At 51.8% G+C, this 12,810-nt stretch overlaps 2 protein-coding genes across 3 annotated transcripts; one reads left to right on the top strand and one right to left on the bottom strand.

The window, feature by feature from the left end:
- The first annotated feature begins 4,030 nt into the window (after window positions 1–4,030).
- Window positions 4,031–6,865, top strand: LOC128277516 (trafficking protein particle complex subunit 3-like). 2 transcript variants are annotated; one of them, XM_053015986.1, is made up of 2 exons: window positions 4,031–4,221; window positions 6,176–6,865. In XM_053015986.1, the coding sequence occupies exons 1-2, from the start codon at window positions 4,183–4,185 to the stop codon at window positions 6,671–6,673; spliced, it is 537 nt and encodes a 178-aa protein (XP_052871946.1). In that variant the 5' UTR covers window positions 4,031–4,182; the 3' UTR covers window positions 6,674–6,865. The 2 variants fall into 2 exon arrangements, with proteins under 2 accessions (XP_052871946.1, XP_052871945.1); XM_053015985.1 differs by lacking the exon at window positions 6,176–6,865 and adding an exon at window positions 4,490–6,152.
- A 56-nt stretch (window positions 6,866–6,921) lies between these two features.
- On the bottom strand, window positions 6,922–12,732 carry LOC128277685 (zinc finger protein 236-like). The gene is made up of 6 exons (XM_053016181.1): window positions 12,379–12,732; window positions 10,508–10,571; window positions 9,926–10,031; window positions 9,466–9,742; window positions 9,193–9,361; window positions 6,922–9,130 (listed from the first exon to the last, which is right to left on the bottom strand). The coding sequence occupies exons 1-6, from the start codon at window positions 12,726–12,728 to the stop codon at window positions 7,754–7,756; spliced, it is 2,343 nt and encodes a 780-aa protein (XP_052872141.1). The 5' UTR covers window positions 12,729–12,732; the 3' UTR covers window positions 6,922–7,753.
- Window positions 12,733–12,810: the final 78 nt, after the last annotated feature.

Here is a 12,810-nt window from a genome sequence, read left to right as displayed (position 1 = left end):
CCTTGGACACACCCGCCGGCGACCTTCGGACATTGGGCGACCGAGGGGGGTTTTTGCTGTTCCGGTGGGTTACGTCGAATCGGATTTTTAGGTTAGCCGAGTGAGCCTAATTGCCGTGCCGCCACCGACAGACATCAAAAAGAAGATCTGAAAAAGGGAAAAACAAATCAAAACTGCGTGTCCAGCAAAAAAACGAGAATTTGCTCAACGTAAACACGGTAAACAGCCCCGCGGTTGTCGCGCGCGAGTTAATCGTCTGTATTTTTTGCCACTTTGCACCGCTTGAATGTCCATCGCTACCTGCGAGAGTGCGCCACCGTGCCAAATAGGCCCGATAACGAACGCGAAACACCATTAAGGCCTTTTTTGATACGCTTTTCCCGTTTGGTGCCTTTAATCTTCTTACTTATTTTACGATAATAGCTTCACCGGGGCTCAGTGATAAAGCGGTCCGACGATGGCGGTGCACCGCGGCCCCTTCTTGGTTCGTTCGTTAGTGAGCCTCTACCTGAGCGCTGCGGATTGAGGCTGCCAATGAAATATGCTTCCCAATGTGTGTCCGAAGGAAGACATTCATCCACCGTCGTTCTTCGTCCGGGACTTACGGGAGCAAATCTATCGCGGCCAGCTCCTTCAGTCGGGGAACTTTAACCGAACGTGATTAATCGAAACGCGGAAACGTGCAAAGTGTACGACAGGCCGGAATGGCATTATCAGACATCGATTTCGGTCGACTCATGTGGGCCGCCGTTCCTTTATCGCTTCTAATGATGAACCCTTCGACGAGCATTGTTAAATCGACGAGGAATGGTTTGCCTTTATGTTCCGGACAATGGTTCCCTTGTACGGAACGCCGAGGTCCCGAACAGAGGGTTTCCATACCACCCTTTTTGGGGTGAACAGTCTTTAAACGATCAATTCAATCATACCCCTGGGGCACCTGGTCTCTCTCTCGCTCGTTTCGGTTAACCTAAAACGATTTTAATTGCTATTTGAATATGTACAACAAATGATACTTTTTGATGTACAAATTCTTCATTGACCCGGTTAACCCGGCGGCGGCGGCGGCGGCGGCGGCGGGTTGCGATAACTTTTAATTATATGTCCCCGGCAGAACGGGTCCAACCACAGGGCCGGGTCAATTAAGGCCGGGGAACGAAACCCCACAATTAATACCTTCGCCATACCCCGCTCTGTGTGGAGGGCGCCGCCAAAACCGGGCCACGGTGACGCGGCTTTTATCATCTTTCACCGTGGATTACGCGCCATACGGACAGCGGCACCACATCTTCGCGAACATCTTGCCCGAACTTTAAGAAGTAAACCCTCCGAACCCTCCCAGCGTGTTGCCCTCTTATCGGGCCACGGTACACAAGCGCGGCCCCAAAAAACGACCCAACTCATGGGCAGGACGGATGGGCAGTTGATAACTTTTGCGACCGCACTTCTGACACAGGAGACAAACCTGTGTTGTGAAGGTGCCGCCTCCAGCGCTCCCCTTAATGGCGCGCCGTACCCACCAACCCTTTTTTCGGGGCGTATTCGGGTTTATCAAAACAAAAAAACGGAAGTTAAATAACCCAACTCTATCAAGAGCATCGCCAGAGATTGTCATCTTTCGGGCGACATTTAATTACCGTTTAAACGGATCAAACAAGATGGTGAAGCAGTACGCTGTTCCGCTGCCATTTTTGTGAGATCTTTCAGCGAGTTGCCGCCATGACCAGCGACTATTGCAAAGTTACAGTGTTCCGGCTGAAGAGAGAGCGCCTCAAACCGCACGACCGCAAAACCGCTTTGGTGGGTAACGAAATCATCCCGATTGGCCGCTCGATGGGCGGCGCTCGATTTGAGGGCATTTATAAATTAATCTCGATCGACTGCGACTCATCGCACTTTTGCCAACCGAATTGACGTCGTCGGCAGGTCGTCACGTGTTCCGCCACCTCTCGGGCGGCGGCGGGATCTGGCGGGATTTTACTGGCCGATGATCCAATTAAGCACCGGACTCTGACGGACGACTCTGCCAAGTGCTGATTGATTTCGTGTCACCGAAATCGTGATGCCCAGAGTAATGGGTCCTCTTGTTGCTCCAAACGGGGGTTGAAAAATCAGTTGAGAGCCTTTTCGAAGTACGCTCATGACTCGGAACAACAGGGATCCGGCCAAAGGGGCCATAAACGATTGGTTCCTCCTGATGACGCAATCCGACGGACAACAAGTGGGTTTATGCAATCGAAACAGTGCCGTGTTGGTCGCCCCCCCCCCCACCCGAAATCATGACCTCGATGACAGCCGGACGTCTGCGTAGCCCTAAACCACCCGTCCGACACCGGACCCCGTTCCGTGTGTTATTCTGAGTAATTAATTTCGTTTGCCTTACGCAGCTCCCACGTGGGGTTGTCCTTCGGCTAATCATTGCACAAAGCAACTGTTCCTAATCGTTTAGCAAAATGAAAATCGGTCCACTGTGTGTGTGTGCTCCAGCAGTTGGCCCGCAACGGTGCAAAGGGTCTTACTTAATCAAATCGATAGTGGAGCGTCGGTTCTGACTTCCATTTACGGGTGAAATGGTGCATTCAGGTTCGGTGCATAGGAACGGGGCAGGAATGTAAGTTGCAAGCGGAGTTGATGCACCTATTCCGGTCCTGTGTGCGAGGCCACACGATTCCACCCGGGTGACCTTTGGACTAGGGAGTGTCCACCCGCTAATAGCATAAAGCAGACGTGAGGAGGAATGCCCACACAATTGGTTCAGCGAATGATTGAGGTCAAGGTCCTGCGAGTGTGTGCCGCCCGCTGTCTGCGTGCTACGTATTCTAACCCACCCACGTGAAGGCTATCCAGGACGTTGGCACCATGAAGGGGGCGTCCGGAAGCAGGGTCCTGGAAGCGCAACGTAAGCAATCACACACGCACCCGCGGCCAGTGATGTGTGTGAACGAGTGGTGCTATATTTGGTTGCCTAATTGCAGCCTATGGCGTAAAGGCAATGCTTATTTTACACGCTTATCGCTTCTTCCGCCTGGCGCACGTACACAGAACTGCAAACCTCTCACTTGTTATCACTACTATCAAGCGCACTCAGCAGCAGCCACATCGCAGCAAATTCCTGCTTTCACACCAGCAAAGTAAGCACCGTAAGCTCATCACAGGAGGCTGTGGGGCCGCGAATGATATCATTCGGTACACACTTTCCACATTGATTCATCCTTGTTCCCATCGCACCCGCCGTGGCGGACACTTCGAGACGGAGCAATCACACGAAACTTGCCAATCATTGGACCCTCGTTTCCACTACCGCCGATACACGGCCAACTCGGCTGTTTGTGGATATGTCATGTAACTACACTGGCCACACACGAATAACCGACCTCCACTAGGCGCTTATCACAGGGGGCCACTTGGCCGAGGCCACTAACTGCTGCGCGCGGGCAAATAACAGCACACCGATTAATTACCTTTGACGCAAATTTTGCATCACACGGTCACCGTTCACGGTGCTACAGGACGCACCGCCTACTGGGCAACCTGTAAAGGCTCCGGGTTCACTTTTGCACCGTCAAACAAACGAGAACTTCCCGCTGATGATATCACCCGCCGCGCGACCAGGACCAGGACGATTATTGGCGAAAAATCGAACGCACTTTTTGGGCTCTCGTAGTCAAATCGCGTTCCGCACAATGCTGTCAGACAATTTGCATGCGCCGTGTGTGTGTGCGCACCTGGGCTGACGTTTAATCCCTGAGGGGGGGACGTTCCCAAAGGGACTGACAACGGGTGCGGCTAGAAAGAAATTTGAGACCATCGCTGCTGCGGCGTAATTACACACTATTTTCACGTCATCGTTGGAAGCTGCTATTTGTTTCCGCTATCGAATGCATTGTTTAACGACGGATTAATCAATAGATTCCTTGAAAACATCTAGCCATTGCGCTAGGGTTATGCTCAACCCTACAGGGTTCGTTTGGCTCTTGGACAACCCTGCACGGTGTCGAACGCTTGTTGACGCGCTGCTGTCAGACAAACTCCTTCGAAAAAAGCCAGCCAAAAAAGCGACCCCAAAAACGCAAGTGTTTCGTGCGCGCTGTTGGAAAATTGTTGTTCGACCCCTTTTCTCAAGCAATCACCCATTATCGGCGGGACTAGTGTTTTCAGCAGCGTTCGACGTAGCCCAGCGAAATGTCCCGGCAAAGTACCCGTCTCGATACGAAGAAAGTGGTAAGCGATCTTTGACGCATCATCGTCGTCGGGCTAGAATCCCACTTGGGGGCGACGCTGTGTGCCACCATCGCGCCACCGTACAATTGGGATGGCCAACAACGGCCCGTAGCTAGTGGATTCTACGGGCAAGCAAACAGTGCTTAGAGAGTAGGCCGAGCGGAGCTCCGAAAACGACAACAATTCCTGGCGGCGGCGCTACACCCGAACCCGTTATCTGAACCCGTTTTCTTCTCTTCGTCTCTCTTCTACTTTTCTCCCCCCGCAGTGATAAGTTTTTGTAAGCCGCGTGTGAGTGTGCGTGTTCCGTTCCGCGGCGTCGTCGTCGTCCTCGTCGTCCTCCGTCGTCCTGCCGGATGGTGTTCGCTCGAAGGCGCGACGACCGAGTGCGTGTTTTTCGATGTTCAGGCAAACGGAGACGGCATCCGGAAACAAGCGCAAGAAACCGTTCCCACGGCGGAAGGCCTGCGTAGTGGCGCGAGACAATTTCCCCCCCTGCGGCAGCAGCATGTCCGGGTTAAGCGCGCATAACGCACTGTAAACGTTGTCCCCCGTTGTTCCGTTTTTGAAGCTTTGAACCCATCACATATCCTGAAATGATCGGTATGAACAACAATTCGGCAGTGGCAAACGCGTACGGAGGCGTCACGCTATCCGACCTTACCGGTGCAACGGCGGGCGGCACCGCCGGTGGCCTGCAGCTGGTGCAGCTGAGCCAGGTAATGCCGGATCCGAACACGCAGCATCTGTTCATGCAAAGTCTGCAGCAGCAGCTGGCCGGAAATCCGCAGCAGCAGCAAGCCATACAGGTCATTCCAATCGGAGCCTTCCCGCAGCAGGCGATGGCCGTGGCGACGTCGGGCCCAGCGGCGGGGACAACGCTGCAGGCGGCTCCGCCCCAGCAACAGTTTCTGCAGTACTCCCTGGACGGTGGCCAAACTTTCGTTTACCAAGCAATCCCCGCACCGGAGTACCAGAGCGTCAGTCTGCCGCTGGTGCAGCTGCCAACGGGGCAGTCGCTGGGCACGCCCGGTGCGGCCCTTGCCTTTGCCCCGGTGCCGGGGCCAACCGTAGCGCACGCGTTGCCCGCACAGATGGCTCAGAACACAACGGCCCTCGATACAAGCGCCATGCAAAATATCATTAGCGCCCCGGTGACACTGGCGGCACCTCAAATGATCAAAGCGGACGTCACGACGCCACCGTTTCCGGTCGTACAAAGCCCCCCGTCGCAGCCTCAGCCCAACAGCCTGGTTGCGACCAGTACGGCGGGGCCGAGCATGAGCAGTACCTGCAGCGCGTCAACGACGCCATCGCAGTCCGCCCCGAGCCCGGCCTCGTGCAGTGACACCCTGGACGACGCAGCGGTCGAGCAGGAGCAGGAGCCACTGTACGTGAACGCGAAGCAGTACAACCGAATTCTCAAGCGCCGACAGGCCCGGGCCAAGCTGGAAGCGATGGGAAAGATCCCAAAGGTGCGGCCCAAGTATCTGCACGAGTCACGGCACCGGCACGCGATGAACCGGGTGCGGGGCGAAGGGGGCCGCTTCCATTCGACCGAAATGAAGTACATCGAGGTGACGGAAGGAGAAGAGTACTTGGAAGGCACCGAGCTACTAGCAAAGAATAGCGAGTAAACGGCCGTGCATCGGGGCGGACACCGGAGTTTTAAGTTGCCCGGACACGGTGGACGGGCGGTGGAAGATTTCTAAAGCGCAGTGTACATACAGCGTGAAGCGCGGAGTGAACGGAAAGATTATTTTTAATGTAAACCACACGTGTTGAGAGAAAATAAATCCGGAATCTGAAACGATTTTGGTTCAAACCTACCAAACCGAACGGGCGTTGTTCACTTGTTGTCGGACTTCGGACTCTCGCTCGGCCCGCCAAAAACATCCACACACATCCTCCTGTCTCGGTTCCCTTCACTATCACGCATCTCGTGTTTTTGCAGAACTCGGAGCTGCTCACGCTCACGTACGGCGCACTGGTGTCGCAGATGCTGCGCGACTTCGAAAGCGTCGACGATGTCAACAAGCAGCTCGACCGGATCGGCTTCAACATGGGCCTGCGGTTGATCGAAGATTTTCTGTCGCGCACCGGCTCGGGCCGTTGCCTCGATATGCGCGAGACGGCCGACAAGATACAGCTCGCCTTCCGGATGTACCTGAACGTGCAGCCGACCGTCTCGAACTGGGCGGCATCGTCCGATGAGTTTTCGCTCATCTTCGACACGAATCCGCTGACCGAGTTCGTCGAGCTTCCGGCCGACTACCAGCAGCTCCGCTACAGCTCGCTGCTGTGCGGCTGCATACGGGGCGCCCTGGAGATGGTGCAGCTCGAGGTGCAATGTTGGTTCACGCAGGACCAACTGAAGGGCGACGCGACGACCGAGCTGCGGGTGAAGTTCGTTCGGCGTCTCGAAGACGCCGTCCCGGCCGGAGAGGACTAAGGCGCGAGAGTCCGGTTCCGGAAGTTTCTCGATACTTTGCTGGCTCGCGTTTTTTCGTTCCCCTAGGATGCATTCCAAACGATCATCCGCCGCCGTGCATGCGTTCACCGTGCCGTGGTTGAGAGGATCTTCGTTTCCCCGGTCACAAGAGAAAATTATTTAAAATAAAGCTCTAGCGAAGGCTACCCTTAAGCCGCCGAAAAGTTGCGTGTTTTGCATTGATGAGAAAGAAATGAGGTTTGGTTTTTTTTATTTTTTATCATTCATTTTCGCGCAAAAGCCTGCAAGAAAGTGTATCTTTTGTAGAGGTAATCATTGGCGCAAAGAATAATTCATAATAACTAAACAACTTAGGCAATGGTGGCACTCCGGGGTGTGGCACATTAGGTTCAGTAACGGTTTCCGTTTCAATGGTTTTCACTTTGGTGTAGCTCTCGATCAGGTGGCGGGACTTGACCTGGGGCGCAGTATAAGCGTACGCAAAATTAAAGTTCAGTTTTTCCCCGTTCACAAACCAATAACGATTACAATTATTAACAATCTTACGCTCCATACGTGTTTAACATCTTTGAAAACGTTGCTTCGCAATTAGAAAAAGTAAATCCTATACTTAAGCGTTTTCTGCCATCACACTGGGGGCACTAACCTATCGCACGTTGCGCACTACAATCAGCGCATAACAGCGCCAGCCCGAGGCACGAGATATGGGTAACAGTGGAAGATCAGAGCATCAAGAGAATCTTACGTAAATCGAAGCACTAAAAACCGGCCTCGAAGCAATAAGGACTACGAAATACTTGAAAAGCGTTTAGGAACCACGATTCTAACGATGCTTTTGTTCGGTTGCAGCGCTTCCAGCGTTCGTCCCACGATTGCTACGATCATTAATATCGTTTAACTACTCGGCTCTAAACCGACATAACGTCCACACATGAATCCTAGCGTAACAAGTGAAAAAAATATTTAAAAAACACGAAATAAAGTCACTGCCTCAATAGTTTCACGCAAAATTATCCGCTTTCGCTTCTCTTGCGACGCACGTTTGTACTTGCTCGTTATGCACACATGCTTCTAGTGCACTTAGTGCATGATGGCACTACTGCTGCTGCTGCTGTGGCACTGGATTAGGTTCGAGTGTGTGCTCAGTACCTTCTTGAGTGTCTCCAGGGTCTTGAGACAGATGACCACGCAACAACTCTTCGAGTGCCCGTTGCGTGGTCCAGCGCAGTTGCAGTTTTGTAGGCTTTTCAACATATTGGCCAACGGTTCGAGCTGATCGGCTAGCTTAGGCAGTGTTCCGATCGTGTCGCCGGTAACACTTGCCTGCGTTTTGCAACAAGAAGCCGCTAAGTTCGAAGAGGTGACGATCGGTCTTACTGTTGGAGGGGGCTGTGGAGCTGGGGTTATTAAACTCACAGGCGGGACAACGACTGCGGCTGACGGGGGTTGTTGGAGATCGGTCGAACAACAAGGATGCTCCGGACCACAGCCTCCGATACAACCGGTTATCGGATCGCACTGACAGTTTACGCACCGACAAATGTCCGCATCCGCTGTAATATCTTTCAACGTCTTCGTTGCTCCGCTGCCCGTCGCCATACCGGGCACTTCGGGCGCTTTGTGTTTCCCGCTAAACGAGCCGCCATTCGCTAGGAGATTTTCGCCACCCGAACCAACCAGGGTTGGTCCGCCGCCAGCAGCAGAGTCCGTGGTCAGCTTCGGGAGGAACTCGTCGGCAAACAGTTCGTTAATCAATTTGTCCGTTTCCTCCTGCTCCTCTTGCTTCACACCGGCCGCACGCTTTTCGCTGTTCTGTATGGCACGATCGATCTGCACGGTGGCGTTGGCACTTTCGAGCAAACTCTCATCGAAGTAGTTCCCGATACTGCCGTACACCTGCGGCCCATCAGGCACGATTTCGCCGGACAGCGCGGGCCCACCACCACCAGCTGGCACCACGCTGGTGGGCTCGGAATCGGGTCCGGAAAGAAAGCCAGCTACGTTCACGTTAAACGATAGATCGACGTACGATGGAACGCTCGTAGGAAGCGCCATACACGCAGACGTGACGGGATCGAGAGCGGCCAGTGGTTTCGATTGGAGCATCGAAATGTCGATCCACTGCGGATTCAGCTCTTCCTCGGTGGCGAGTGCCAGCTCAAGGGCTTTCGATTCGTGAAAATCGTTTAACTGCACAAAACTGTACGCTTCCTGCGAAGCCAAAGCCACTGGAGGAGCGATCGATACGAGTCCCGTCTGTAGATCGTTGGCACAGTCGTACATCGCTGCGGCTACTTTGCTGTCTTCGAGATCATCCGCAGTGCCTTCGGCGCATCGGTTGGCATTTTCATCCAACAAAGCCTCCGTGACAGCCGGATCGGAGCCCCTGGCCCTTGGTTGAGGCCCCGATGCGAGCCGCACCTTTCTCATCTTGGCTGACTTCGACAACTTTTTCTTCTAAAAACGAAAATAGGAACATTTTAGTTGTAAGGATAGACAACGGTTCAAAACAAGCGTACCAATTTTTCGTGCGTCTTCGAGTGGGTCTTCAAACTGTGCGGTGTGCTGAACGATTTGTTGCAGTCGGAAATTTTGCACAAAAACGGCCTCTCGCCCGAGTGCGTGCGGCTGTGGGTTTTGAGATGATGCGACGCCGTGAACGCTTTGCCACATTTATCTTCCTTGCATCTGCCGAAGAAAGCAAAATGGATGTATGAAAGAAAAACATGCGCCACCCGGACACACCACTTGTCCATGGTGAATGGCCAGCGCGCGCCAGCAGCGTTGCTTACTTGTAGGGGCGTTCCTGGGTGTGAACACGCGAATGTTTCTTCAAATCGCTCAGCGTGGTGAAAACCTTCTGGCAGACGGCGCAGTTAAACGTTTCCCCGTTGTGCAGCCTCTCGTGTGCCCGTAACCGGTAGCGGGTGTTGAAAGCCTTGCTGCAGTTGCCGTCGCTGCAGATGTACGGTTTGACCTTCGTGTGGACCCGTATGTGGATCTTCTGGCTGTAGGACGTAAGGAAGGCTTTGGTACATCCCTCCTCGGTGCATTTGAACTTATATTCGCCTACGAAGTACAGCGATGGGAAAAACACATTCTAGTTCTGTTGCTACCTGGCCAAACTCTTACTTATGCTTACTTACCATTAGCAAGGATGAGCGTTAGTATAGTTAATGGTTTATGTGAATGGAATTATGCACAATTTAGAACTATGAAATAACCATCGAACCATTTCCCGGGCCAGCTTACCTCGGTGCGTTTTCATGTGAGTCCTCAGGTTGCCGACCGTGCTGTAGCTTCGATTGCAGCTGCCATAGCTGCACCGATAGCGAGCCAGTATCTGGTTGTCCGGGCCCTTGTCGCAAACGGAGAATAGGAAAAATTATTGGCCTTGGCCAATCGATGGAAAACTATTCCTCTGAACGTTAGTAAGTATCAGAAAATAATCTTGTTAACGACGAATTTGAATTTCTACAAAAAAACAGTAGTGGTTACGGGGTAATCCAACCGGGGGTAATCGTTAAACTCATCAAATCTATGATCAAACTGTAGAATATAATTTCCGTTTCGTGGCACAACACGGTGCTGTTTTTTACATTTTTTATAACAGTCAACTCTAATCTCTTCTTATTCCTCAAACTGATCTTGTGATGTATCGCATCAAGTGTAAAGTGGTGATACCCCTTGCATGTGTATAACATTTTGAATATTCTACCATTTCATTTCATTTCTTGAGCGTCGGCCTTCTGGGTTTTGATAGTAATCTGCAAATCTAATCTACTCCCGCTAGAAACAGTATTAAATTTTTGGTTTTATTTTCAAGATGTGTACCTCGATTGTGATTGTGGCATGCGATGGCTCTCCGTCTTCGTATAGAGTATTGTTTTCTTTGTTACTGTATATAGAAGGAACGAATTGGAAAACGAAGTTATTATCATCAGTTCAATATGTAGCCTAGTTTAAGGTCATATATGAGTTTAATGGTAAACAAAATGTTGCGACAATACGTTGCGACACGATGCTACAGAGAACACAGACTTTTGAAAGCAGGTGTTAGAAGCAATTTCAGCAAAATATTGTTGATAGCAGTGCACAAACAACTGGGATAATGAGTACAAAAACGACGATCAGCACAGAAAACCATCTATTCCCTACTTAGCCCTATTTAGCTCATGATATGCGAGGTGTGCGAGGAAATGTTAGATGTTAAAAAGGGGTTTCCGATCGTTAAGATCCGATACACAACCGGTCCTTGTGTTGTCCATTAGAGCAACGGAATCGGTGTATCTTTCTTTGACATTGAAGCTAAGCATCATCGCCCCAAACAAGATCCGCTAATCCCGAGAAGAGGTGTGCTCGAGGGGAACATGTTTTCATGTTTCCACCGATCGTCATGGGGTTATTTTTATCCCGTGGCGCGGTTTCATGGCCTTCTAGGCTCTCGAGCATTAAGTGTCTGGCTTAAGCACTACGTGTTGGTACGGAGCAAGTATGCCGATTGAAAGCTATGCTAATTCCTGACCGTCGGTCGGGCTCAACAGGTGATTTCCCAAAGCGAAATAAAACCCCGTATTTGGCGCTACAGCGGAACTGGTCCCTTTGGGCTAAGTTTGGATTGGCACACAAACCCACAGCGCAACGTGCGCGAGCGCATGTGTAAGCGCAAAATGTAAACATTATTTTCCACCGAAAACAGATGATCATCCGATGAAGGTGCATACAGCGTTTGTACAGCGAAAAAAGAAAAATGGAAGAATAAAATAAACACCCTCTAGAGGGACACGGACGGATGTTGGTGGTCCACAGAAGATTCATCCAATTTGCAACGCCTACACCGCTGTGGCCACACGCGAACGCGACAGACGTGGCCACAAACGGTGGGCGTCGGTGCTTAAAATATAATATCTGCTTTTTTCATGAGGACCGTTTGTTATTTGGTAATAACAAGTATTATAAGGGGGACAAAATGGTGCTCTCACCCGACGACACAGTTTGTTGCTTGGAACATTTAATCTCTTTTAAAGTGATCCAATCGGCCCGACGACGTGTAAGCCGGTCTGCACCGTTCTATTCTGATTCATTGTCCCCTGCGTCCCCAGTGGACACGTTCGCCCAAAAACCACCGACCGATCAAACAATCAACTGAGCGACGCCAAAACCACCGATCGCGAGTGATCACCGCGTGAAAAAGATTTCCCCGTCCCTGCACGACAAAGTAGGAAGTTCTATTAATAAATATTTTGGAAAGCAGCATCTCTCAGCGGACACTGCTGATCGGTCGTTGGTCGCAGGAGGGAGCGGGCATTTTCCACGATCCCTCCCAACGACTGTGCGTGGGACACGGACAAAGCTCTCACACTAGAAACTGCTCCACGTTCTGTCCCCAACGGTTTTCCGGTGGAATGTTGAGGCGTACGACAAACTTAAGGAGGCCGAACGACAAAACTGTTAACGGCAAGCGGCAATCTAGGTTTCTGGGGATCTACACATTGAGGGCACGGTCAAAATGGAGTTCTTATTTGGTAATCGACATGCACTGGGCAGGGCAGTAGCACAATTAGTGATCGTAGTTTTACAACAAAATCAGCAATAAGTTGTATGACTGTCTTTTAGTAGAGTGGTATGATAAAACGCCAGTGATGGAGCGAAGGAAACGCGGGATCTTATAAACAGACACAGAACAAATCATAGCTCCTATGTACCATCCTCCGTCCTCCAGTTCGTCATCAATTTTCTCAAACTCAACCAGAATACTATTATCATTGGCATCGCAGAGATCGGTGCATTCGTTGCCACTACTTTGCTGTTCGTCCACTGCGGACCGCCGCTGCTGGTGGTGGGGTGCCGGGGGCTGGTGCCAGTCGGGAGGAACGATTTCGGTTGGGCTGCTGGCCGGGCCGGCCAGCGATCGCGCGTCCGGCAGCGGTATCAGATCGAACGGGTTTAGCTGATTCTCTTCGGCCAGCGCTTGAAAGTACTGCGGAACCTGTTGCTGGATGGCCCGTTCCAGGGACTCGATATCGAACTGATTGGCCAGGGCAAAATTCATCATGACGACCGGGAAATCGCGGAAATCGCACTCACGCACTATTCGCACTTAGCGGCCACGCCTTCGATAGTGGGAAGGACAATTT

Source organism: Anopheles cruzii, chromosome 2 (assembly GCF_943734635.1).
Source record: "Anopheles cruzii chromosome 2, idAnoCruzAS_RS32_06, whole genome shotgun sequence".
NCBI lineage: Eukaryota > Metazoa > Arthropoda > Insecta > Diptera > Culicidae > Anopheles > Anopheles cruzii.
Note: the sequence above shows the minus strand (reverse complement) of the source record. Positions and strands in the feature narration are given on the sequence as shown.

What these genes read in the sequence shown, in the direction of transcription:
- LOC128277516 (XM_053015985.1), top strand. Translation starts at nt 4,818, where the DNA reads ATGATCGGTATGAACAACAATTCGGCAGTGGCAAACGCGTACGGAGGC.
- LOC128277685 (XM_053016181.1), bottom strand. Translation starts at nt 12,728, where the DNA reads ATGATGAATTTTGCCCTGGCCAATCAGTTCGATATCGAGTCCCTGGAA. An exon ending in GAACTGGAGGACGGAGGATG is followed by an intron (nt 10,572 to 12,378) that starts GTACATAGGAGC and finishes TTCTATATACAG; the next exon opens with TAACAAAGAAAACAATACTC. An exon ending in ACCCAGGAACGCCCCTACAA is followed by an intron (nt 9,362 to 9,465) that starts GTAAGCAACGCT and finishes TTTCTTCGGCAG; the next exon opens with ATGCAAGGAAGATAAATGTG.